Here is a 26,644-nt window from a genome sequence, read left to right as displayed (position 1 = left end):
TCAGATGATGAAGGTAATCCTACAACCAAGGTGGCCTTGCTCCATTAGAAGAGTCAGAAGCAGCCAAGGCTTGAGGTAACCCTGCTTCTCAAACTTTCACGTGCCCATGAATCACTTGGGGATCTTGTAAAAATGGACGTTCTGATTCCGCAGGCCTGGTGGGGATGCCTGAGAGTCTACAAGGCTAGCCAACTCCGTGTGATGTCCTTGCTGCTGTTTGAGGACCACACTTTGAGGAGCAAAGGGTTAACATTTTAAAGATTAGCCTTAGGGGCACCTGGGTGGTTCAGTTGTTTTCGGCTCAGGTCACGTCTCAAGGTTCATGAGTTCAAGCCCTGCATCAGGCTCGCTGCTGCCAGCCTGTCAGCTCAGAGGCCATTTTGGATCTGCTGTTCCCCTCTCTCTGCCCCTCCCCCGGCTTGTGCTCTCCCAATAAATAAATAAATAAATATTTAAAAAAAAGATCAGCCTTAGGTTCTGAGGATCCTGATGGAACTTAAGCCTATTCTTTTAACAAGAACAGCAGAGAAGGGAAAGTTACAATGGATACTACAGACAGGACATCTATCAAAATACAGTGTTGGTGGTCAATTTATGTGTCAGGATCCGTTATGATTAAAAATTTTCCTGTTTAAAGCTAGAACTTGGTACTGAAAATATGGCTTTAAATGGTTAATTCTTGACTCCTCTTGCTAAGTGAGAACCCAGATATGCTTGTAATTCTCCCTCTATCCCCTGCCCACCCCACAACATGGGGTACCTCCCCTACCTCCCAGCCTGTGGCCCTCTTCTGTGGCAGAGAGCCTTCCCGGTCCCCTCCCCTAGCTGGGTGAGGAATCCTCCTCTGAGCACCCCCAGTATCCTGAACATGTTCCCTCCAATGCAGTGACAGCATCCTATAAGCATCCATTAGACCTTGCTCCTGCAGAGCAGCAAGGAGATTCTGATCATCCTTATGTGCTTGGTCTAGCTCAGTATCTGGCCTGTAGCTTGTGACCAATATACGTCTGCTTACAATGAGCAGTGATGTGAGTTCAATAGTTTGTCTTTGAAATGTATTGCATAGGGCACCTGGGTGGCTCAGTCTGTTAAGCATCCAACTTAGGCTCAGGTCATAATCTCACGGTTCGTGGGTTCAAACCCCGTGTCAGGCTCTTTGCTGTGAGCGTAGAGCCTGCTTCGGATCCTCTGCCCGCCCCCTCTTTGCCCCTCCCCTGCTTGCACTCTCTCTGTCTCTCTCAAAATAAATAAATAAACTTAAAATAATGTACTGCATAACTTAGAAAAAATGACCATCATCACTTACCTTGCTTTCTTAGGTAATATTAAACAGCTTACCTATCTAAAGGATACTGGGAAGGTGCCGGGGGGGTGGGAGAAAGAGGAACAAAGTCAATTCCAGGTAAAAACTCAAACCACAGGGACCTCTGCCACACTCGTACATCATTTTCGAGAAAACAAAGTGTTCCTCCTCAAAAAGAAACCAAGCAATAAGTGGACTTCCAGGGCCCAAGAGTCCTGCTGTCGGGGCTCTGTGGAGGGTGCTGGGGGCCGTCAGGCGCTGGGGCAGGGTGTGCGGTACTCACAGTGCTGATGGCACCTGGCCAGGAGCTCCAGATCGTCAATGTGGTAGTAGTCATAGCCTGAGGTCCCCAAAACTTCAAAAGGCAGGTATCCTATGATCGGAGGGGCTCTGCCAAGCAACGGGGATAATTCATCAGAAAGCAGGTCCCCCTGCCAGACTCACCGTGGTGGCACCTCAACACAGAGGGTACAGTCTGCATGTTTCATGATCAACACAGAGACCTCATTTCTCAAGAACGATGGCAGGACAGTAATTTTGCAATGGTTAAAACCAGAGAGGCTGTGTTTCCCAAAGCGCTCAACCCTTTTGGCATTTATATATTCAGTTTGCTTAGCGTAACCTGCATTAAATAATAATACATTTTATCATTACCGAATAATTAAAAACAGCTATGATTGGGCAGTCCAGTCCCAAAGCTTAACAAAAACTTAAAGGGTGGGGAGGGGAGAGTTCTCATCCTTCAACTGTGAAAAATGTTACAGAAGAAAGAAAGAAGGTGAAGTTAAAGGGACAAAAGGGTGTTGAGAAAATTAAGACGAGGAGGTTCTCTCCCATCTGCCCCTGCCTTCCGGGGAACTGGAGAGGGTCCCGAGTGGGATGGGGGTGAGGGTATCCTAAAGATGTCCTTGGGATGTGGCACCTGGCTCTCCTGAGATGCTCTGGCCCAAACACGGATCATACCCATGGATGGGGCACTTGGAGTTGAAGGGAGGCCGCCTGGCTCTTGGCTGGGAACGATTTTCCCTGCTGCCAGAAAGCCCTTCTCCTTGAAGGGACAAGTCCCGACTTTTCTCTCCCAAGGAGAGCCTGGCTCATGCAAACAAACACTTGAAAAGGACCCAACCCAAATATGTTTTTCTTTTCACAAACCTGTGATCCAGAAATAAAAATTTCCATTCCAAGCTATGCCTTGAAGTGAATTCCTCTAAAGGTTCGTCAACTATGCACATTTCCTGTATTAGAAGGGAAAAAAATATTGCTTGGGGTGCCAGATGCTCACCCTAGGTTGGTTCAAGAACGCATGGTGGGTAACAGAAGTTAAAATCATTTAGAGCAAGTCTCCAAGTTGTGTTGGGCTGAAACTCATCATCTGTAGCTAATTTCAGTATTAGCTGATACTAAATTTATTTCACAAGCTGGGGAAAAATACCTAAGAGCCAAAATGCCACACCACTCCCTTCCCATTATCTGGAAGGGTGGTAAACATGTGGAAAATGGCTTTTCATCTGAATGTGAATGACTAATTTAACTCCGCATTCATGCCATGGATGTTAAAGCAATCACGGGTGAGAGAATACAGACAAGCCCTGGGTTTTGACACTTGGCCCTCACCTCGGCCTGCCCTGAGTGGTAGTAACGTTGGCATGAAAGGGAGGAGGATCTACAGAGTTGCCAATGAGCATCTCTGCAGGCTGAAGGGCAGCTGATGCTGCCTTCCAGCAAAAGAGCTCCTGGGAAACCAGAGTTAGGGCAAGGGGCATGCGGCGCAGTTCACAGGTGCAGAAAGCAGACATTTCAACTTTTCAAAGTCAGTGGCAACTTCATTGCCATCTTATTCTTTCCCATAAAGACGGTTAGTGAGCTGTAACTAAACGTGACTCAGCTGTACTAGTTTCACACCACACGAGCTCTCCCAGGTACTTGCCTTTAAGAACTGTGGTGTTGCCAGACGAACTGTGGCGATGAAGCAGACCTCCTTTCCCAGCGGCACCCGGCAGGGCCTTGAAAGGGTGCCGTCAAAGCCATTACAAGAGGGGCTAGGCACTGGGGCGGGAGGAGACAGGCAGATGGGTTAGCCCTGTGTGGCACAGCAGCCGAACCCGACCTGGCATCACTGTCAGTCAGGGCTTCGCGTACATTCACTCTCTTCATTCGTACAACAGACACCTCCGTGAGGTAGGGGCTACTATTATCCGCCCCGCACAGGAAACGGGAGGTGCGGCCTGTGAGGTAACCTGCTCACAGCCCAATAGAGTTGGAATCCGAGTACCAGCAGACTACCCTGCCTCCTGCTCCCAGTAGTCCTACAGGCACACAGACTGTTGTGCTGGGAAAAACATTTGACAAAAGGAGAAGAGAGCTTCGCTTTGCGGTATGGGCCCGCATTCTCACTTCGGGGTGTGTTCCCTAGTCAGACATGGTTTCTGATACGATGGGCCCCCAGCATTTGTTGACCCCCCCTTTCTACCCCTGGTTCTGGCACAGCACACCTGGGATCCAAGGGCTTTCTGCCCTGAAACTCCGCATCGGGAGCCAGGCTGATGCTGGGCTTGGCCAGTGCTACTGAGGAGATGGCCTCAGGATCCAGGGTGATCCCCAGAGGTACACAGTGTCCCCCACAAACTCACTAGTTCTGTAGCTCTGCACAGGTGACAAACCTATTCATGAGTATCTCATATTCTCACAAGTCTGGGAAGGTGTGACCTTCCTCATTCTACAGATGAGGCAGCTGAGGCCCAGAAAGGTTATATGTATTAACCAAGATGGCTCAGAATCGAAATAACAGAGCAGGGACTCTAACCAGGTCTTCCGTCGCCAAGCCTGAAGTTCTTACAGGGCAGACGGGTGATTGCTCAGGGCTCGTGCCCACTACAGGGCTGAGAACAGGCCCCCGCACACTCTCTGGGGAGGTGCCAGCTGGTGCCAGCTGCCATCTTCCCTGGGAGCTACAGAGATGACTTCACAGTGACTGGGAAGAACTGCTTTACCTTTTGGGCCAGGGAACAATTCTGCTATTTCAGGTGGAGTATGCTGGGTGGGTAAAAGAACCCTGTTAAGTATGAGAAAAGTCAATGGACTATGTATATGGGATTCTTGAACTCAGCTACACATCGGATTCCTTGGGACCTTTTACATGGCCTCCCAGATGCCCAGACGCCATTCTCAGATCAGCTGATCCAGGGGCTCTGGCTGTGAAGCCCAGGCACTGGAGGTTTTAAAAGCTCCCCACACTTACTACCATGTAGTTAGGGTTTTGGATCATTATGCTAGATAATCTATACTACCTCTCTCTTTTTCAAATGTAGTTGATTATATCCTGAACTAGATCCTGAATTCTAACTACATTTCTGAACTTGTAGACTTAAACATAGTTGTGTTTTCCAATTTGAGAACATATAAAGCAACAGAAAATGAAATGCGTTCTAAAATGAAATCTGCAAGACTTTCTTTGGATTTTAGCTTTCCAATAATTTTTGTTTTATATGTTCGTAGGTTTCTAAGTGATTCTATAATGTGGTCTTCTATCCACTAACATGAATAAATTCATTTTACCAAACATATTCTCTGAATTGATTCACATAAATATTAATATAAATGTTTCCAAACATGAATATAAAGGGGCAAAGTAGAAAACAGTGGTCCCTGAGGAGTTTATAGCTGTCATTAGTTGGCTTAGTCCATTGTAGATTAATGTGGAGGGTGAGCCAAGGGACTCACTGAGGGGAGAGAAGGCAATCCCATAAGGGAAGGGTCTGCAGATGTGAACATCTGCATAATAAAAAAAGACATGAAAAAATCTCCCAGATGTGAAATACCCTCTCTGCTTGAATCTAAGAGACATCGACTGCCAAATAAAGACCTAATAAAATTCTCCCTACTCTTTCAGAAAACCTAGGCCTTCGAAGCAAACTTCCAAAAGGACTTCCTGGAAATTTCTAGAGAAAGTCTCTCTCATTTGTCTCTAAACCATGCGCCTTGCTGGAATGATCCTTCTGGCTACCAAATTAATGTATTCTGTCAGTAAGTGCCTTTCTTGGTGATTTACCATGAGGAAGACAGGGAGACAGAAGGAGCGTGGGGGAGTGAAACACCAGCCCCTAATAATTTCTTCAAGGGGCAGAGACCACGGAAATTATGTGAATGTTCCGCAGAGCTTACTGCTGGCCTGGCTGCCTCCCAATGCAGTTGTGTATCACTCCTTTTATAACTTCTAAGGTTTTAAAGATGAAAATGCACCCCGCAGGGGAAATTTCATTATTGCTTATAGCCTGCACTTGATAAGCTAGATACTTTACAGAGGGGCCCAGAACCAAGCAAACTCCTCTTCTAAACGAGCTTTCTCCCCAAAAACCTTAAACAGCTGAGGGCTTGATCAAAGGTGATGGTGAATCAAGGATGAAAGTTGTAACAGAGGCCAAGGGGATAACCTTGGGGGAAGTCAAGGGGAAGAAGATACTTGAAACATTTTGCCAACCGCAATTCAAATGACTTTTATTCACAGCATGAGCCTCCTCACAGATTCCAGAGTCAACACATGAGCAAACTGCTCCCTGGGACTTCAGAGTAATATTTAGCACTTAGAATAACTTCTCTGGCACTTCTTATCCCAAGGTAGTTAAAAAACATTAATTAAGGATTTAATTAGTTGTTTCAATTTAAGTAATAGAAAAAACATATCTAATTACAACTGGCTTCCTGAGCCTCTCGGAAGAATTAACCAGTTGATGCAGACGCAGCCCTATTTATCAGATCTCTGCCTGCTCTCCCACTTCTTTCTTCCACCACTACAACACGCACACACGCACAGCATTCATGCCACAGATAAAAGCAATGATTTCTTGCTACATTTTTTGCCCCGAGGGTCATCTTACTTGAAATTGATCTTACTCTTGCCCAAAGCTAAAGAGACAGGTTTCCCCGTGGTAGGAACTGGATCTAGTTCCCTGTTTCCCACACTGAGCAGGCGTCTTGTACACAGCAGGTGCTCAACATGTGTTTACTGAATGTGTCTCTGATGAGAGGACCTTCCATCTCACCCCCAAAACTACAGCTTAAGATCTAGCTGGGGAAGAGACCTTCTGATCCCAGCCTGCAACAAACACACAGGCCTCGAGACCCCACAGGGGCTCCCCTTCTGCAGCCCGGCCTGGTGCTGCTGGGGGCTGGGTTGCTGTGGGAGGGTGCCTACAGAGCATGGTCCGGGGTCCCACCGGCACTTGGGCTGGCTCACTGCCCTACTGGTGCATTTACACTGGTCAGAAGGACCTGGGCAAGGTCTGCTGCCAATCAGTATATCGCAGTTGCCACTCGGTGAAAACAACACAAGTGCCCATATGGGTCTCAAGCTCGGAAACATGCAAGACGGTGCTCTGTGTTTAGCCTTCCTATTAAAACAGTCCATGGGGGTGATCCAGCCCTTCTTTGCTCCTGAACCTTTCATCACAATTTCAAATTTTAGAGACCCTGGAAGAATTCTGCCTTGGGCTTGAACACAAGAGAGCCCTGAGGTTCTCCAGAGAATAAGAGTGATTGAAGTCTGTCTCTCCTGGTGTCTGGGGTTGGCTTCCATCTCAAAGGTGACCTCTCAAGTCAGTCATGGAAAGAAGACAAGGATGTCTGAAAGGGCAGGGAAGTCTCCGGTGGCATGAGACATGTTTGCAAAGGGGTGGGAAAGAATGAGGAAGAAGCAGAGGTGGGGATAGTGGACATTAGCTAATAGCAAAGGAGTAGAAAGAAATGGAAAAAGATGTACCTATGGTTCCTCAGTACTGGTTCAGTCATCAGGCCTAAACAATTAAGTATTCTGATCAGAGATGGCCTGCTTATGATAAATTAGTTGCAACAGCTGTAGGAAAGCACACTAATAGTCCGCAAGGAGAGTGACAAATAGCTTTCTCAGCACTTCTTGGAACAAACAAAAATCAAAGCCGAAAGGTGTTCAGGAAGACATGAAACAATCAGTGAGGAGGCTTGCTGAGAGAAGAAAAACGTTCTCAAATCTCATTTATGATAACTGTCCAAAACGTCTGGGTTACAGTGTCGGAATGTTAAGGAAAAAGTGATTTCCTGAACATTCACGAGAAATCCTCTCCCTCTAATTAAGCACTATTTTCAGAGGCTTCCTTTTTCTCTTAGCAGTACGGTATGCTTTACCCGATGTGTTCTGAATAGCCAGGTTACTCGGTTCTTAGGACAGCCGCAGCAAAATAATCCTGCCCCGGTTTCTGGCCCAGAGCACCACCTAACTAGCTGGGGTAAGGCGTGGTTCTTTGCTTTCTTTCTGCCAGTTCTGTTTGGCATAAGAATGAACGAGGCTGGAGACAGACTGAGAGCCACACAAGAAGGCTAAGGGTTTGCAATTTGCTGGATTGAAAAAATTACTCAGATGGGAAAATATACGTCTCAAATATTTCTTCTTTTCCTTGGTGTTTGTTAATAAAAATGAGTATTTGGGGGGCAGGAGGTTGTAATAGCATTGACAAGATATCCACCAGACAGTTGTTGTGAACAGGGCCAGCTGATGTTCCCCCTAAGGAAAGTGGACTTCGTACAGGATGTTGTCCCCTGTCCTCCATCTGGATGTCTTGTGCACATTTTTTGTCAAAATTCCTGGACAACCTCTGCGGAAGTGCCCTGCTCCCAGGCTGGAACAAGCAGGAAGATGTGTTTGTGTGACCATTCCTCACTGCTCCATTTTAATATGGGCTCTAGATGCTCAAGCAAGACAATGACCTTGGGTAACACCTTGTTCTTTATTGCATTCTTATTTCCTCCGCAATCTAATCTGGCAGCACTGGCCTCTGCTGGAGAAAGATGTGGTACTTCCATGTTGGGGGGGGGGGGACACTCTGCTTCTTGCTCTTGGGGGCCTGTGACAGATAGATGAGACATTCCTTCCCCGAGGCTGTCCTTCCTGTGCTAAACTCACATCTCCATTCTCAGTGAGATCTGGTGGGCGTGGATTTGTTCCCCTAACTGAGAAATCTCAATTCAATTCAGGAAAACAAAAAACAAAACCCCTAAAGCCATAAAATGAGGCAACCTACAGAAATCCCACGGAACATACGGAATCAAGTGTTGTAAGCTAAAAAGCCTCCATTTCTGCCAATATTTCAAATCTGGTTGTGTGGTTAGAGGCGAATAGGTAAAATGAGGGCAGGGAAACTTTTATACTCTGGTGTGTGGTTTCTGGAAAGCCCAGAGTGGAATGTTTGCTGAGGGTGACCTATTTGGAACCACACCAACAACTTTTGAAATACTGCTTTCTGGATTTCAGTCAGATGCACATTTAAATCCAAGTCTGGGGGAGGAGCAAGGGCTTAAATAGAGGATTGCCTTCTTCCTGGCATGAACTTATCCTTCAGGAACTGGAACCTGTTTACTAGGACCCCTGAAAGCAAAGACTGTTCATTTACGTCTTTTAAAATCACGTGGCTGATTCCTCTACAGTAAGAGTGGTGGGCAGGGCTGTGGGACTTGGGTGGGGGGTTGGGAGAGGCCCCAGGGGCTCCTCTATTTAACTGGACCAGGAAAAAAGATGGAAGGGTGTATTTGTTGGAGGTATTTTTAAACATCTGTTATGGGACAAACATAGCCCCGAATAAAGTAATTTCATTTCACCTCTCTTCTGGAAATGATGTGCAGAGCAGAGGTAGACCAGGGACTGTTGCCATCAGTGGTGATTTCTGATGCTCCTGGCCACATGGCCAAGATCAGACAGTAGGCTTTTTATGGGAAGAGGAGGAGACATGTGGTTCCGTATTCCAGCTCAGAATCCCTCAGGAAGCTCTTCACAGACTTGGTTAGAAACTGTCCTGAAGTGAAACAGTTCTAGGAAAGCTACTTTCTTGTTCCATTTCCTGACACATACTTCTTCACGTTTATTAAAAATCTAGGTTACAGATGTGAAGTCCCATCTTCACCTCCTCCCCACCCCAACCCCAGAACATCTGTACCAAATGATGAAGTCCAAAGGAGTGACCGAGATGTGCAAATACTGAAGCAGAGGAAAATTCCATTTGGTGAAGTATTTAGGCGATGGTTGCTGTGTCTGTGCAGCCATGGTGCATGGAGGGGGGTACAGAGGTAAAGGGGTAAGATGGCACAATCAGCTGCTGAATCTGGAAATGTCCCACTGGAGGGTTTAATCTCATTAATAAGGGCAAAGGGGCTTTTGTGCCTCCCCACACCCCAAATTCCTAACTCGACCTACTTATACTGGTGACGGAGCCAAATGAAGTTATCTGAGTTAGCAGGCAAGCAGATGAGGGTCTTCATCTATGGGATTTAGGGGTCACCAAAAGCCCTCTCTGGATCAATGTCACCTGTCTTCCATGCCCTGAAGCCTACATGTTCCCCTTTGGGCCCTTTGGCTTAAGGCCCAAGGGTACCTACAGATGTGAGTTTTGAGTCACAGCCCGCACCTCTATCAGGCTCAAGGCAAATTGGTTGATCAGATGAACAAGAGGCAGGGAAGAGAGTGTGTCAGAAACACTACTGGCAGGGGTACCTGGGTGAGGGGCCTGGATAAGGACATCAGGGAGCACCCAGGGAGTCCAGGTGGGGAAGAAACTTGATGGGGGTGGGGGACACAGAACGGGGAGAGAATGGAGGCCAAAGATGACCATACACTGACCATGCACTGGTCAGTGACCTTTCAGTGCACACAATTCACAAATCACCATAAGTTATACATGTGCCCGTTTACCCAGCACGTACCACAGTGGATTTAATCTTTGCATCGGATTAAAGGCCAAAGAAGTAGTGGGAACCCTCCTGGAAGCCATCCCTCCATCTCTGGGGTGGGCTTTGGGGTCAGTGAAGGAGAGCTCTATTATTAGCTCTCAGTTTTGGAAAAGCCTCATTTCCCTGTGAGTCAAAAGTCAGGTCTGAGCTGGACCTCTGTCCCCTACCACCTGTACATCCAGGGCTAAGATCTCTGAGCCTCAGTCTAGGCCAACGTACTTTTGTTGAGCCTTACTTATATACCAGGCATGGACTGCATAGGCCCAGGAAGGGGTGCAAAGAGCTCACAGATCAGTAAATGTCACCATCCTTTCCACTCCATTATTGATAAAAATGAGAGCCTTGTATTTTCCTGACAGGTATCAAAAGAGAATGTGCCAGGCAATGCTCCATAAACTCAGCAGCCCTACAGAAATGATAGGACTTTTCCTGATAACGGACCAGGGTAGGGTTTCCTACATAGTTCTTTGAAGTGCGCACAGGGATTTTATTAAAATAAAAGCAATGTTCATAGTCATTTTTCTTCTACACATATTGCTTTGAAAGGTGTGCCATGCCTGGGGACTCAGGGAAGTTGCATGGGGTGGCTTGTGTACAAACCACATTTTGTACTCTCTGTATTTGGTGCTTTGACATTTGGGGCCTTGCTGACCTTGGAGAAACTGCTGCTTTCAGGGTTGGTCAATTCCTAGAAATAGGGTACGACTCACCTTCCAGTGCACCTTTCATAGGCAAACCAATCAATCTAGAGCTCACAGCCCAACCATATCCTTTATGGGGCTCTGACACTCTGGGCTACTATCCACTTGCCCTAATCACTCAGGTCCCTGAGAACTAGAGACAAACCCCTCTACCCAAGAGCCTACTAAAATTATTTAAACCCACCAAACTGAAGTCTGTTGATGCTGCCTCACTCAATCTTTTCTACAGAAACCACACTAGGAGGCTCCTGCCCACATCTCCTACTCTCCCTGCCTCTTGACCTACCCTGGTGCTTCCCCGTGTGGCCTCCACAGTGTCTTGTGCCATTTTTAGAGATCTGTGAGCATAAACCCATTTGTTTTCAAACAAATCTTGGGTATCCTTAAAACAGCGTGGTTCACGGGTGCGGGACATCTGATGTGCATAGGGACGGACATCATGTCCCAACAGCATGCCCAGTGGCAGGGACAGGCCTGTGTGCTGCATCTACATGTTTAATTTCAACATAGATTTGCTTTGCAACATAGCAAAGCACTGGGGTTAAGGGTAGGAGTTCAAGGTTAGAATGTGCACTTCTGATTCTTATGTGCATCAGTTTCCTTCTCTGTTAAGATGCAACGATGCCAATGGTACCACTTATAAGGTTGGCGAGAGGATTCAATGAGATTATCAATGCAAAGACTGGGCCCAGGACCTGGGAGTTAGGAAGCACTCCTAAGGTGAGCTATTTTGATTAACCCATTGTCCAATGTTTATTAAGAAGTAAACCTACAAAATCAAATTTGAAGTATTTCTTACAGTATGTTAAACTCTGTTTTACAGGTAAAAAATAATTGAATGTTGGTGATTTCATAGGGTTCCATCTTAGAAATTCATTTCCCTCTGACATTTGTTGTGGTCTATTTTCATCCAAGTGAGAATGATATTTCAGGTTTTCCACAATTACATTTGGAGACTCTTGCCTCAGGAAAGCCCCCCTAACTCTGGTTTGTTCAACAGGCTCTGGAAAGACACTCTGGCACTCTTGGCTTTAAATTTTCCACTTTTCGATGCTGTGTGTTTATAGCAGTAACAGTTTCCAAAAAAAAAGAAAAAAAAATCACACATAATTTCCACATATTCTTTCAGGCAAACAAACATTGTCTCAACGTGAAGTGAAAATAAAGCTTTGCTGGTTAGGAAAAAAAAAAAACAACAACCCAGGTATTCACAATGAAGTCTGCCTCTTTCCTTGTAACCCTTTAAAATGTGATAAGCGACAGGAAGCTTCAAAGTGATATTCAGCAGCATAGTAAGGGAGAGTTGTGGAAATGTAAATGAACAAAGGATGGGACTGCTGCTCGGCAGCCAATCACAGGTCGGTTCCTTAATTAAGCGGTGCGCCGTTGTCATGGAGACACGTGGGAGCAGCATCCCAGAATTTCCACAGTCTTGGCACTCCGGGGGGCCAGGGTGCCTTCCCCTTCCTCGCACGCAGACACATGGGATGTTCTGCTATTCCAGCAGCTGGCACGATGGCCACAGCACACATTTTAAGCAAATTGCAAACCACTGCTTATATGAATTCAAGAATAAAGCTGTAGGAAGGAGCACCGTTAACGTGAGGAGTACCATTAAGATTCCTATGGAATGGCATTTAGTATCACAATAGGGCAGTGTTTCTCAAAGTCCATGACCCCTTTCATCAGAGCCCCAAGGTTCTTTCCAATTGTACAATCCCAGCCCCACCCTCAGATCTCCTGAACTAGAATCTTCATTTTAACAAGGTGCCTCACCCAGTGAACTCTGCACCAGGGCTGGCATCATGCTGGGTGTTCTACCAGGCGTCTCGTAGGTCAATTTCTTGAACTAGGCAGCCCAACCAGCTACCATTTACTAGTGTGGTTCATAAAACATTCATCTCTTGAGGTTTAGGAAAGCCTTTCAGATGAGTCGGGTTAGACATGGTCAGGCTTTGGCTTTATCCTGTTTGACCCAGATTTAGGGCCCCACTTGTGAAAGCGGACCTGTCTTCACTTCCAACCACTTAGGAACCCTGTTTGGGTAGGTTCCCAAAGGGCCCCAAGTTAGCCAAGGAGCCCATCATCCAGGCATGAGCCCTGACCGTTAGGCTTGAAAATCACTTTGGCAGGACCAAAGTGTTTAGCATCTAGTTCAGGCTTTTAGACAAAGTATGTATATTTATGCAAACAACATACAACAGAGGATTGTTTAAGGGGGAAGGAAAGATCCTGGTCAGCTTCAGCATCAGGACTCGGGGCCATTATGTTGGCAGATTCTAACGGAAACTCTGGGTCCAATTTGGTGGGTAAATGGACTCCATCGTGGGTCCAGAGGCTGCCCAAGCAGAGGTGCCATCAACTCCCTGGTGTCTCCACCTGCCCACCCATCATTTCTGTGCTTCATCTTCCTGTCTCTTTTCCTTTGGTATTTTTCTCCTTTCCTTCCCTCTCTCTCTCCCATCCCTGTCAACTCTTCCTTCTGTTTTTCCCATCTTTGTGGTTTTATGAAATGTCAGATCATTCAAGGTGGTTTGTTTTGTGTTGAGGTTTGAGGAGTGAAGCAAACAAAAGGCAGGCCTTTCTGTGCTGGGCTCCACAGTGGGGCTGTGGGCTGGGGACTGTACTTCGGAATTTCCGCCACCAGGCCTGCCTTCCCATTTTCCCAGGGTCAAAAGGGAAACTGAGGGTGTCAGTCTAGTTTAGAGGTACAACCAGAGCTTGGACCATTAGTTATCTGGATAATTTCAGAAAGTAAGATTTTACACTTGGCTAATCTGCTTCATAATCCATCCAAATGTGGATTTTTCTGGCTCCTCATAAAATGGCCACTTTCCATGCATTAGGGTCAGAGTGAGCAGAAGACCTATGTGCCAGACCCATGAGAACATGCTCACAGCAGTTCTGGAAAAAGGAGACTAAAGATGCAGAAACCAAGGTTATGGATCTTCATGTCACAGTGAAGCCCTGTTTGGCTGTGTGTAGGCTGAGCCTGTTCTTTATTAACTAGAAGCTGTTTCCCACAGTACAGAACTATTCCATCAGCCTGAAAATAAATACATGAATAAAGTGCATTTCAGTGGGACTTTGTGCACCGGCATAAACAAGTGTGGGAGTACGTTCTTCTCAAACGGGAGACAGCATTTACGAGCACAAAACGCATCTTGGGAACATGAAAATCCAAACGCAAATATGAAAAGCACGTATTCTCACTCCTCCTCCCTCAGGGATTCTTATGCCCCCGTGTGCACGTTTGCATGATAAAAGACACTGTCGCAATTATATGACAATTAAAGCTTACCATTGTTGTAAGAGCGAAAATTTCCTACAAATTTTATGTATTCATAAGTTGGAAATTCCTTTGGGTTCAAGCTGCCTCTGAGAAGATGGCAATAAAACTCTAAATCGTTGTCAGCTGGGCCGTTAAAGGAAAAAAAGAAAAAGGAACATGAATATGACATAGATTCTAGACTAAACAAGTTTATCTTTGTGTAACTCATGGGCTTTAGTCTACACACGGCCAGGACATTTCTCTCATTATGACTGACTTTTGGACATGGTTTTATAACCTTTGCAGAATAGGGGGTTTTCCCCCATAGTCTATATGGATATTTTTGCATTCTGTACTTGGGCCCAATTAGTCTTAATTTGCTCCCAGATGTCTGTGGTTGCTTATGTCGGCATTGATTAGTTCTGGTTGTTTTCATATGGTGTATTAAAATAAAGCTGCTCATATAGAGCTGCTCTCTTTAATTTAATCTTTTCACATTGCTTTGAAGTAAAATCAGATATACAACAGGACAAATTATTCATGGAAAATGGACTAAGGCTTGAACAAGCACGAGGCACTTGCGTTACCTCCATCAACGTACATGGTTCAGCAGGCACCGAGGCAGCCCTTTCCATCCAGGTTGCCAATTTTGAGAAAAACTTTAAAATTCCATAAAAACTGGAAACGTATAGAAATAACCAGATGACAGCCTCGGGAGAGGAGAATTTGGCGTTTTGACCTAATTATTCAGTTTTCAGTTGGATACTTGGTTATTATATACATCTAGCTTTTACAGTGCCCTCTAAAATAAGCAAGTCGACTGTTCCCTGATTTTTTGCAGTGTTGATTACCAAAAGACTCTCATGTTAAAAAAAAAAAAGAACTTGTATTACAGGCAAAATGAATTCTTATTCTTAAGCACCATGCTTTCAAATTTTCCACAGAGAAGTTAAATGTCATATGATTCTACTACATACTACTACTACATAAAACTCTAGTTTTAGCTTTAAATTTCAAATAAAATATACCTCTAAGGACTTTGGAAATACTCTGAGTCACAAGGAAAGCTGTTCTTAAAATTAGTTCTCCCTCTCTTAATTCATGCTAACCTCCTTTGCAAAGTAAAATTCTTATCTTTGTATCTTGTAAAACCAGTAAAGGTAAACTTACATTTTAAGTATTCTGGGGAGGGGGAATCTGTCACAAGCATATGGGAAGAGAGCATTTTATAAACTTCTGAATGTTCTTGTTCTGGAAGAAAATTTAACAAATTCTGATCCATGACATCTGACTGAAAAAGAAAATAAAGAACAAAGGTACACACTCAACGAAGATGAAAAACAAAAGCAAAACCAAAACCTGGACATTCAGGACCATTTAGAACTGATCTCTGAAATGAAAAGTCCAAGATCTGATTTTCCACAAAGACTCTCAGTTCCATCATTCTGTAATCCTGGATTATAATCTAGAACGTGTCACTTGTTCCAATGCAAATGTGCTATGGTATTGCCCAAGGGCCCACGAGAAAAGTAATAGTTAAATTAGACAAATATGCAGACAGTCCCACTCTTCCTGGAGGAGCCCCACCTACCAGCACTCCTGTGTTCTGGCTGGGGCCCCCGTGTGAGCCCTGTCACTCGTGTGAAGGGTTGTAAAGAATGTGTGGGGTTCCTTTTCTGACCCCCATTTCCGAATGCCTGTTTACTTCTTAAGATCCCTCCAATCGAAGGAACTGCACTTTTTTACTGAGTGCTTGGGCACTGCGCATACAAAATGAATAAGATGTAGAATCTAGATATAGCATTGTCCAATACAACTGTCTGTGAAGATGGAAATGGTCTATAATGTGCGCTGTCCCTTACAAGAGCCACCAGCTACATGGCTATGAACACTGAAATGTGGCTGGTAGGACTGAAGACTGAATTTTTAATTGTATTTAATTTTAATGATTTTAATTGGAATTTAAATAGCCACATGTGGCTAGTGGTTCCCATAGTGGCTAGTGCAGGTGGAAGCTCACAGAGGAGAAAGAGAAGACAGGCACGTCTCTTGCTGCCTTAGTCTCCCTCGATAAACTCATGCTTTCATACATTTTTGAAACATGACCTGCAAACACTCTTAAATTTGTATATCCAGGCAACTCTCTGTTGTGTGCCCCCTGAGAACCTGAGATTCACATGCATCCCTAATGTCCTCATTCTTTTGCGCCCATATCTCCTCTTCCCTCGAGCTCAATGTCCCTATGCCCGGTATTGCCAATTGGTCACTTGCCCATCCCAGACACCTTGGTGGCATTCTCAACGTCTCCCCTTCTCACCCTCATCTTCACATCCAAATAATGTTCAAGTACTGTGAGATGTTCCTCCCTCAAATTCTCTCAGATCTCCTCACTTCTCTATTTCCATGGCCTCAACCCCCAGTCTAGATCACCATCATCTCTTATCTGGGGAATGAACTGACCAAACTGGTCTTCCCACATCAACTTTTGTTCCTGTCCAACTTATTCTCCATCAGCAGCCAGAAGGAGCCTTGTATCATCAGATCAGGTCACCCCCTTGCTTAAATCTATCTAGCGGCAGGGCACCTGGCTGGCTCAAGCCGTACAGCATGTGACTCTTGATCTCAGGGCTGTGAGTTTGAGCCCCATGTTGGGTGCAGAGCTTACTTAAAGACAAAACAAAACAATACAAAACAAATCAAATACTGTCAGTCAGCTTCCAAATGCTCCCATGACAAAGTCTGAACCTCCCCATTCACTTCTGAGGCTGCGTATTACCCACCCTCTAAACTTCCTTCTTTCCAGTCTACCAGGTTTGCTCTTCCCCACGCTGCACCTTGAGGCTGGGACATCATGCACTGCTCCTTTTGTCTGGCTAACTTTTGTGCATCCTTTAGGTCCCTGCTTTGAAGGCACTGCTTCTGAGAATGCATGCATAAATGCCACCCTGACTGCTGTGGCTCTGGCCTCTGAAGCCCCTTACTATGTGCCATATTGAAACCGCTGGTGAAGGGCAAGTCTGCCTAGACCACACTGGCCTGTGTCACGACAAGGTGGGGAGAACCCTAGAGGTTGGGACTGAAAGCTGGCTCTACCCCCTCAGGGCTGCACTTTGCTCAACCAAAAGAGAAGGAAGCCAGGAGCTACTGGTCAAAGGGCACAGAGCAATCACTCAATGGATGCTCAGTGTAATTAAGTGTTTAATAACCCTTTAAGAAAGTTCTTGAAGTTTTCTTGTTTGTTCACACGCTGATGTGTATATCCTCTGCCTGCCCCATCCAACAGGAGCCCCAGGAGAGTAGGGGTCCTGTCTGCCTTCATTTTGATATGCCTGACATCTAATGGTACCTGGCCTTAAAAAAAATGCATTAACTAGCTGAAAGTAAAAGGAGTAAAAACAAGACACCCCTAGAACACTGAGCATGGTGTGGTGAATCCAATCACAAGGACCAAGAGGCTTTCAGGGAACAATTCCCACAGGCAGGGATCCTTGAGTGGGATCTGGGGGAGAAGATGGCATCTTCAGGGCAGCCAGGGTGCTCTAGGCAGGGGGCACAGCATGCACAGAAACATCACAGGGGAGGGAGGAGAGCAATGGAGGCAGGGGTTGCAAAGGGAAGTGAGGCCAGAGCAAAGAAGGTTGCAGAGGAGAGAGTGCCCTGTCCTGTGTGCCTGGGATGGGGAGATGGAACCCACTGAGGGCCTAGAGGAAGGCACTGTACCAGTGCTTTAAAGAAATCCCTTAAGGTTTCTAGTCTGAGGAGGGAGGGAGCACAGGAAACCAGACTAGAGATGGTCAGAGTCTGAGCAGGCACAGGGAATGGGGAGATGTAATGCACAGGAGAAGGGAGAGTCCAAACAGGTCATTCAACAGCATAATCCACCCAACACTGAGGGCTACTGTGTGCCTGCCAGCCACTGCCTTTGGCACTGGGAAGAAACACAACGAAGCAGGCAAGCCCCTTCCCTCTTGCAGCCAGCATTCTAGAGGCTGTGAGGAAGGGAGATACCAACTTGGTGGCTGATGAAGGACAGGAGGAGGAAAGGAAGGGATTCCCAGCTCCATTGCACCCTGGCTTGGCTTGATCTCTATTGGCAAAGACTCTGCAAACCCTTCACTAGCCTGTGCTATCATTTTCTCATTCAGGCTTTCTCCAAGTTCCTTCTGATGTTCTTGATTTTACTGTAAGCGCATTCCCTTTAGTTTTTTAGATGCTGACTAATGCTCAAAGACAACAGTATTCTTTCTTCTTAAAGACATTTCAGATACAAGAAAATGATGACGAAGTCACTCCATGGCCTTTTCTTGGAGAGCCAGGTGGAAACCCCTTCCCCTGATGTATGACAGGGAGCAGGGTTACAGGGCTACCTGACCTTGTTGCTCCTGTGGAAGGCAGTTGGCAGGTCACAGGGCTGTGGGGGCACCTCAGGCTACAAGTTCTGCATAGAATAAAGGTGAACCCTGGATGGAGATTGGTTGGAGGGGGGAGACTGTGAGGATTATGAGTCAATACACGCACGAAAAGTGCTCAGAGCTGTGGTTGGCACAGAGCAAGCTCTCTCTCTCTTCACTGTTATATTACTATTATGCCATTTCAACATGACAACCAACACAAACAATGATAATTTGAAAATTTAAACCCTAACGCTTACCGGAGAGTAAATTATATATGCAATTGAACTGTCCCTTGAATGAGCTGAGCTCTGCTTATTAAAATGACAGCAATTACAGAGACAAGGGAGGGCATTTGCCATCTGCAGCTATCTTCATAGCTGAATCACAGTGTCTAGAACATCATTTACCTGTTGGAGGTGGAAGGTTCTCATTCTCAACTTACTGGGATGTCCTTGGCTGCTTTATCAAGAATCTTTACCAAAAATACTTTCAATATGAATGCCTATTCCTAAATTCCAAATTGCACATCTCCCATGTTTCTTCTTGGGGCCCCATGGGGGCCTGGGGATGATCTGGAAGCACTTCGGGAGGCAGTGAGGCATTTTCCTCTCTCCCTACAAACCAGCAGCACCAGATTAGTCCTACCCAGCAAAGTTAAGTGAGAGCCTGCACAGGGAGCACACAGAGGGTGGCCAGCTGATTTGGAAATGAGCTGGGTGGACACTCTGTCCAGCAATGTCCCAAACGGGCCCTGACAGTTCTGGCTGGAGGTGTGTTGGCCACAATTGCAAAGGGCAATTGTGGGAAGTCCTGGAGAAGCTTCATACTGCGAAGAGGCAGGAATGAGCTCAGGGAAGCAGTCAGGCCCTTGATCTCCCTAAGGGGCCAGGAAGCTGGAAGCATAGTCGATATGCTTTGATGCAATTTAGATTCGGAATCAAACTGATGGCCAAACAGTAATGCTTTCAGAAGACAGCACTGCAAGTGGCTTTGACCTTAGAGTAGTGAAGAATTAATTAGGGTATAAAAGGTACCAATTATGAAGAATCTCTATTCATGAAAAGAACCGAGAGAGGGAAAGGTAAGCCACAAAATGAGAGAATATGTTTGCAACACACACACCATGGTGTTAAGTCCTAAAATTAAGGTTCACTGTTAACTGCCGCCTTGTCACCTGGCAAAATCGGGAGGGCCTCGATTTTGCACAACTGAAAGTTCTCCTTCACACTCTGGCTCCATGGATAAGGTCCCCTAGCTAAACAGTGCTCCTTATCAAGGGGGACAGGCACAGTTCCTGCTCATCCCTGACTAGAGGGTTTAGTTCCCTGCCAGCCTGTGGAATTATTCAAACAAGCCAGTCTCACTCCTGTGGGGATCAGGGAGTACCTCACCCCCTTGTTACTAGGAAGCCTGCTTCTCACAGCCCCTGCTGGTTCACTGTTCCAGAGCGCGACCCCGTGTGGCCGTGCGTCCTCGCCCTCCAGGTTGTAAGCATACGTGACTTAAACAGTTATTGAGCTCACGTGTCCAGTATTGGGTGTTGTGTGTTCCACCGAACCTGCATCCCTAAGGCAGAGTGAGTAGGAGGCAATTCAAATGACCCCTGACACAGGACGAGTATTGAGAACATGGAAAGAACGCTTACAAATCATTACAAGAAACAAACTAGACAATCCAGTAGGAAAATGGCAAAATACCTGAACAAGCACCGTGTTCACAAATGAGGAAATCCAAATGGCTAACAAACATATGCAAAGATGCTCCATCTCATTAGCAATGGGGGAGAGACACAAATCAAAACTCCATGAGATGCCCTCATGCATTAGGTTGGCAAACAGTAGGAAGCATGACAATCCAAGTTCTGTGGCACGGAGCACTTGGAACTCAACTCTGCGGGTGGAGGGTTGATGGGTGCAACCACTGTTAGCAACCTGGTGTTACCTAGTAGCGGTGAGGGTGAACCTACTCTATAATCCAGCAATTCTACACATAGTCCCTATAGGATGCTTGCAGATGTCCATCAGGAAACACACGCAGCATGTTCACAAAAGCCCTTCCTAAGACTTCCGAGCTGGAACAGATGCAGAAATTTTAGCCCATTCCTCCAGTGGAATACTGGGCAGCAGTGAAAATAAACCCATGACAGCCACTACTAACAGTGTGGGATGGATGGATCTCATAAACCATGTTGAGCAAAAGGAGTACATTTCCTATGGCTCTATTCTACATGAAGTTAAACAAAAGGTAGTACTAAATTACAGTGTTCAGTGACAGATCACAAGTTGGTAGAACTGCAAAGAAAAACAAGAAAGCAATGATCTCAAAAGCCAGGAAGATGGTCACCTCTGGCTGGAAGGTGGGGGTATGATGGGAAAAGAACAGACAGGAGCTTCCACGGTCCTGGCTATATTCTGTTTCTTCACCTCAGTGACAGCTACCTGTATGTTCCTGCTCACTTTATCGTCAATTTAAAAACTGAATGTATGTTTTATACATACTTTTGCATGTATGCTTTATAAAAATCAAAAGGCACATTAAAATAAAAACAATCTAACTGGTGACCTGGACTCTTTCAACCTGTGACCAACTCTGAGCTGCTTGTAGCCACACCTGCCACACCCCTCCTAGACAGAGGGACCCCCAGCTTGGCCCCCACCAAGAGCCACCTTTGACCAGATGACTGGGATCAGGTAGGTTCCTCCAGCAGGTGAGGGCAGGTGGAGGGGGAAGGGAGGGCAGAGCGATGTTTCCTGGAAGGTGTTTCACGGACTTGCTGCTACATTGTGTGGTAACACAGCCCAGAGCTCTGTCTTTCCTATTCATGACCTCCTCTCCCTGCTGTGACCCTCACCACGGGAATTTGTTCCCTTATTCCACTTTGATCTTGCACTGCTTGGTGGAGCTTAGGAGAACCGGCATTCCACAGAAGTAATTTTTGGTCTGTAGATTTCTCCAACTTTATAATCACTCATGCCCTAGATTATCTCCCACTGGGGAAGTGGTGTTGTCCACGCCCATGTTTCTCACTTCTGAGGCACTTCCCAGAGCTGTTTGCAATTGCTCCTGAGGTAGCAGCCCCATTTAAGACCTCAGCCCATCACCCAGTGAACACTTAGCCACATGGGGTCTGTGCTCAGGGCTAGAGACAGGACTTCTGCTTTATGAGCCTAGCATGATCCCCCTCATTCAGCAAACATTGCAATCATTAACAAATCAAAACAACCACCTGGGAAGATTTTTTAGAAACTCAAACAAAAGTCCAAACAGGAAACACAGATTATGCCTACTTTGAGTCTCTCATTTGGTTCTGCCTCAGCCATATGATTCTTTCCCAAGTCTGTCAGAGGCATGTGACTTAGAGTCCCTTAGACCTTTCCTGGAAAGTTTTCATTTCAGAAGCTCCCTCTAGCCCTTGGTCTTCCATCTGCACACTCATCCGCCATGCCCATGTTTCTTCTTTGACCACCTGTGTTCGTTAATTCTAGATACTGAAACATACTGGTGTCGCCACCACAGGAAAGTTTTGACTTTGTCTTAACATCATTTTCTTCTTTGAGCTATTTTCTTCTTTTTTTCTCTATCAAGTTGGGAGAGAAAGTTCTAGCATGTTTCAGCAGAAGATTGCTATACAGAAATCTATCACGGGAGCTTTTGCCATGTCTGAGTTTCTGGTAGTAGGAAGGGGACAGAGAGACTATAAACCTGACAGTCTCAAAATAGAAAGGAATTCTTGCTGCTTTTTGTCCCCCAACCTTCCCAATCATGGATGGGCCTCCAATCCCAGGCCACGCAAGTGATAGTGGGACCTAACCCCTGGTGTGCCAGCCTTTGATACCGACGGGGCCCTGCTGCCGGGGCCCACAGCCTCCTGCTCCCTGCCCACACTGCGTCTCTGTTGGACGTGCCCTCCCTCAATGGCCACCTCTCCCACGAAGACTGACCACTACCTTTCAGTTCTCCATCCTCTCTTCTTAACCAGTCTCCCTACCCTGAGAGTACACCGAACTTTACTCTGTCTTATATAGAATTCTGAGTAGTGGTTAAGCAACCAATCCTAGAGTCAAAATGCCTGAGTTCAAATTCCAGCCCCACCACTTACTGGCTATAGAACCTGAAGCTCTCTGTGCCTTAGCTTCTTCATCTTTGAACTGGGGTAAGTACCTATCTCACAGAGTCATTGTAAGTATTATAAGGGTAAGGAGAGCGAATGTGATATAGCTCTAGCTCTGTGCCAGGTACTAAGTGCTTTACACATATTCACTCACGGGAGGCACTCTTAGTGGTGCCTGGCACATAGTAAGTGCTTAATACTTGTTGGCTATTTTCCGATTAGTCCCTAATGGTTTTATAGGTGAAATCTCTCAACAAAACTGCAAACCCTTAAGGGAAAATAATCTCACGTGGGCCTTTCGAAAGGCTGCATTGTCTGTGGACAAGTCCTCGGCTCATGCTGAGTAGTAACTAAGTCAGACTCAAAGTGAATTAAACCAAAAGCAGAATTCCCAAATGACAACTCCAACCCTTGGCATCAGGAATACACTGGAGCCGAGTGGTGATGAGCTTGGGCTCTGCAGGCAGTCATGTCTGGGCTAGGCCCTGCTCTACACCTCACTGGCCAGGCCACCTTGGGTTTCCTTCTTTGTAAAATAGAGGGGATACAGGTATTCTTGGATGGGCTCCTCTGCTGAACCAGCCGGTGACTGATTGGCACCTGGGAAGCATCCATCCTTAATCTCCCTTGTCCACCCACGAGAACAAAGATGCAAGCAAAAAAAGAGAAGAAGGTGATGCTCTGGATAAAAACTGGATAATATAAGTTAAATAGAAGTTAAGTTTGGGGATTGCCCATCCTGAGCTCACCTCCCCTGGCGAGATTTTAAGGGCTGACTCTATGTGTGTCTGGGTGTGGTCTGTGTATTGACAGACGCTCATGATTCATATGAGTCTCTAGCATTGATAAGCCAGAGACAGGATCATTTCTGATCCTTCCAGAGTTACAGAATCATTCACATAGGTGGTCCTAAAATGCTCCATAATTTCAAATCAGAATTCCAGACTTACTTTCTGACTCCCCTCTGTCATGTATAGTAACTGGGTCATCAGATAATTACTAAAGCATAAAGCAGAACAGAGCAAATCCTATTTGCCCAAACATCTCTGGGCTCCTACATCTCATTCCTGGGTCATTAAGGAGGCTCCATGTCATTGCTTTCAATCGGTGCCTGTCATGACCCCAGTCCACCCCTTCAAGACAAAACACAGACTCCTCCAAAGAAGCACCCATCACTTCTTTTTCCTCAGCCACCTCAGGTCAGCCCAAAGAAGCTGGGCTGATTTGGTGGGATCACTTCTGTGTTCCTCGTATTGGCCTCATCACTATTCTAGCCTCAGATAAAACCAGGGTGAAACTGTGCTTTTGTCTCCTTGGGACTAAATGAGAACCAGCCTCTCTGACAGCTATCAAGAGGAGATAGCCACCCCACCCCCGACCAAATTCACTTGGAGATGGTGCAGGGAGTGGGCCAAAACACAAAGGTTAGACAGATTATGGGGTAATTCAAAGGCATCTGCCTAGCAAGGTAAAAACTCCTTTTCTGGGCTACGTCACACAATGACCAAGCAAAGGAAAAATGTGGACAGTGGCTTTGATCTCCACACAGTGTCATTTGCAGAAATGATGCAATGGGGAGTGGCTTCCGAGGACAAGTGTAACCCAGGACAGCGTGGAATCCTGGGCCAGTAGCAAAGCTGGGCTCATCACCCCAAGGAAGCAGAGTTGCTCACAGAGCAAGGCCACACTGCTCTCTGTCAGGTGCAGCTAAGGAGAGGCGGCCATGGTCCTCCAGTGTCTTCCTAGCCCAGGATTTCCTTTGTACAGGAACTAGGGGAAGCAGTTACCCTCCTTATCACATCTGCTGGCCACCCACCCACCCATGTGCAGGGAGTGGGGAGTGGTGGGGTTAGGTGGTCTGGCAGGGCTTGTTGGGAGGAGAGAGAAGAGAGGTTTTTATCTCATTTGGGATGCTCCTGGTAGAGCTGTCATTCAAGATCACACTCTGTAGGAATAAATAATGGTGTGGCAGGAAGTGGAAGGCCGGCCAAACGCCTTTGAGAGATCCCCAGAGGTGGACCCTCCACAGGCTAGGTGCTGCTTGGTGAGTGGGTGTTAGCAGGGTTCCAGGAGGACTTATGCAGAGAGGAGGAGGAGAGGGAGAAAGGAGGAGAGGCAAAGAGGGAAGAAGGTAGCAAAAGAAGGAGGAAGAAGGGGAGGGAAGAACATCTAGGATGGTTTTTGTCAAGCAGCACCCACCCCCACTCTGAGCCTCCACCTGGCTCCCCTGGACAGCAGGGCTTGTCCTGCTGCCTACACCCTTCTCATTCCCCAAGGCCTCCCTGGTCCAACTACATCCTCTCAGAATAGTTCAACTCTCCCCCCACCCTCCATCCCCCCTGTCACAGATCCCTTACTACCATTAAGTGTCACCACCCACTTGTGATCTCAGACATGTCCTCAGTGATCCCCAGACCACGCCCCATCACCATCCATCTGTTGTACATTCCTCCACCAGCTCTGCTTTGACCCAGGAAGTCGGCTTTTCCCTTGGAGGGACACCCATCAGCCTCGGTACAGGCTCTAAGATCTGCTAACTGTGCTGGGACTCTCTTATCGGTTCAGCTGCTGCATGGTTTCTGGGCCACAGAGGGTGAGGACCTGCTCCCATGTCCCCCTGACAGGTCGGGGTTTGCCAAGATCTTGGTGCCTCGCTTGTTCCAGAATGGCACATGCCTGCGTCTGCCCTTCCTCTAGAAGGGAAGTTCTTGCTGAGAACACCATTAACTTTTCTTACGCACAGACCCCCTCATACCTATGTCATCCCTGATCTGAGATCTGAATGGTTCTCAAGGTAAGATGATAATGTGTACTGGCAAAGGTCAGCAGAGCAGACACTTACCGGTAAATGCCCCAGGAGAGGCGTGATACTGTCTGAAACATAGAGGATGCTGCCATCCGTGGTCACTGCGATGATGAAGCCGTCTAACGCCTGCGGAAAATGCAACAGTGGAAGGCTCCTTAGCCGTGCTTTTATGGAGGAGGATGTCACTGAAGCAAAGGACCCCCTGTCACGACACTGACTTTGTGGTGTAACTCTTAGAATATTTCCACAAATAACCTCACCGCACTTTTCAGCCTCGCACAGGAGGATTTCGTACGCGGATTCGTCTAGCCTAGGCAAAGTGCTTGTCAAAGCAGTAAAGGACTCCCTGGAATCCTACCTGTTGATATCATGAGACAAAATTTAGCCATGGAAATTACCTAAGTAGTGTTTAATGATAAGCATCCCGTTGGGCTAAATCAGAAACACCTCAATTACCATTAAAAGATGTCAGTGATATTGTATGGTTCCCATCCCTCTACCGTCAATATGATTTTGAGTTCAGCAGGAAACATTTACCGGAAGATACTGGACCTAACAGATGCATTAACAACTGTCAGTCAGGGTCAACCTCTGCCTTCATTCATTGCCATAGGAGGAATACCTCCTGGAGGAACTGTTTGTAAAGAACATTCACATTACTTACTGAGTGTCTACTCTATGTGAGGCATGCTGCTGTAGATGCTTCTGATAGGAAAGAAGGGGTGGAGGCTGCCAATGTTTTTCTTTCTTTCTTTCTTTCTTTCTTTCTTTCTTTCTTTCTTTCTTTCTTTCTTTCTTTCTTTCAGAGAAAGCGCAAGTGGGGGAGGGGCAGAGAGAGGGGGACAGAGGATCCAAAGAGGGCTCTGAGCTGACAGCAGTGAGCCCGAAGCAGGGCTTGAACTCACAAACTGTAAGATCATAACCTGAGCCGACGCTGGAGGCTCAACCACCTGAGCCACCCAGGCACCCCAGCCGTCAACATTTTCTTACAGACACCTTTGCGGTTTTGTTTTTAGATTCTTTACTGGATTCTCATGATGCTTTCATAAGATCTGCAAGGTGATTTCTAAAATTCAGACTATGTAATTCTGAATGGGGTCCTCTTGGCTACGGGCTATATAGGTGCCCAGAATAGATGGAAAAGATTAAAACAAAGCCCATCTCACCAGAAAACAAATCTCTGAGGGAGTAAAAGGCTCAGGTGGATAGTTACTGTAAACCTATCACTGTTGCTTTATCGACAGTATCTTTGAAGTAACATCTTCTCTGAATGTGAGGATTTTTCTGCTTTAAAGGGGGAAAAAAGCCAC

At 46.3% G+C, this 26,644-nt stretch overlaps 1 protein-coding gene across 11 annotated transcripts in view; it reads right to left on the bottom strand.

Annotated features, from left to right (window-relative positions):
- NPAS2 (neuronal PAS domain protein 2) overlaps window positions 1-26,644 on the bottom strand; it is a 159,437-nt gene that overhangs the window by 27,182 nt on the left and 105,611 nt on the right. For 9 of the 11 annotated variants that reach the window (XM_058684449.1, XM_058684454.1, XM_058684452.1 and 6 more), the window contains 6 exons: window positions 25,371-25,460; window positions 15,194-15,314; window positions 14,054-14,167; window positions 3,231-3,349; window positions 2,456-2,538; window positions 1,587-1,693 (listed from right to left, as the gene is read on the bottom strand). In XM_058684449.1, the coding sequence (XP_058540432.1) occupies window positions 1,587-1,693; window positions 2,456-2,538; window positions 3,231-3,349; window positions 14,054-14,167; window positions 15,194-15,314; window positions 25,371-25,460 (634 nt within the window). Of the gene's footprint in view, window positions 1-1,586; window positions 1,694-2,455; window positions 2,539-3,230; window positions 3,350-14,053; window positions 14,168-15,193; window positions 15,315-25,370; window positions 25,461-25,998; window positions 26,412-26,644 lie in introns of those variants that run through there. The other 2 variants (XM_058684459.1, XM_058684457.1) reach the window with 2 other exon arrangements.

This window comes from Neofelis nebulosa, chromosome 9 (assembly GCF_028018385.1).
Source record: "Neofelis nebulosa isolate mNeoNeb1 chromosome 9, mNeoNeb1.pri, whole genome shotgun sequence".
Taxonomy (NCBI): Eukaryota; Metazoa; Chordata; class Mammalia; order Carnivora; family Felidae; genus Neofelis; species Neofelis nebulosa.
The sequence above is the reverse complement of the archived record's forward strand: the minus strand, read 5'-3'. Positions and strand labels throughout refer to the sequence as shown.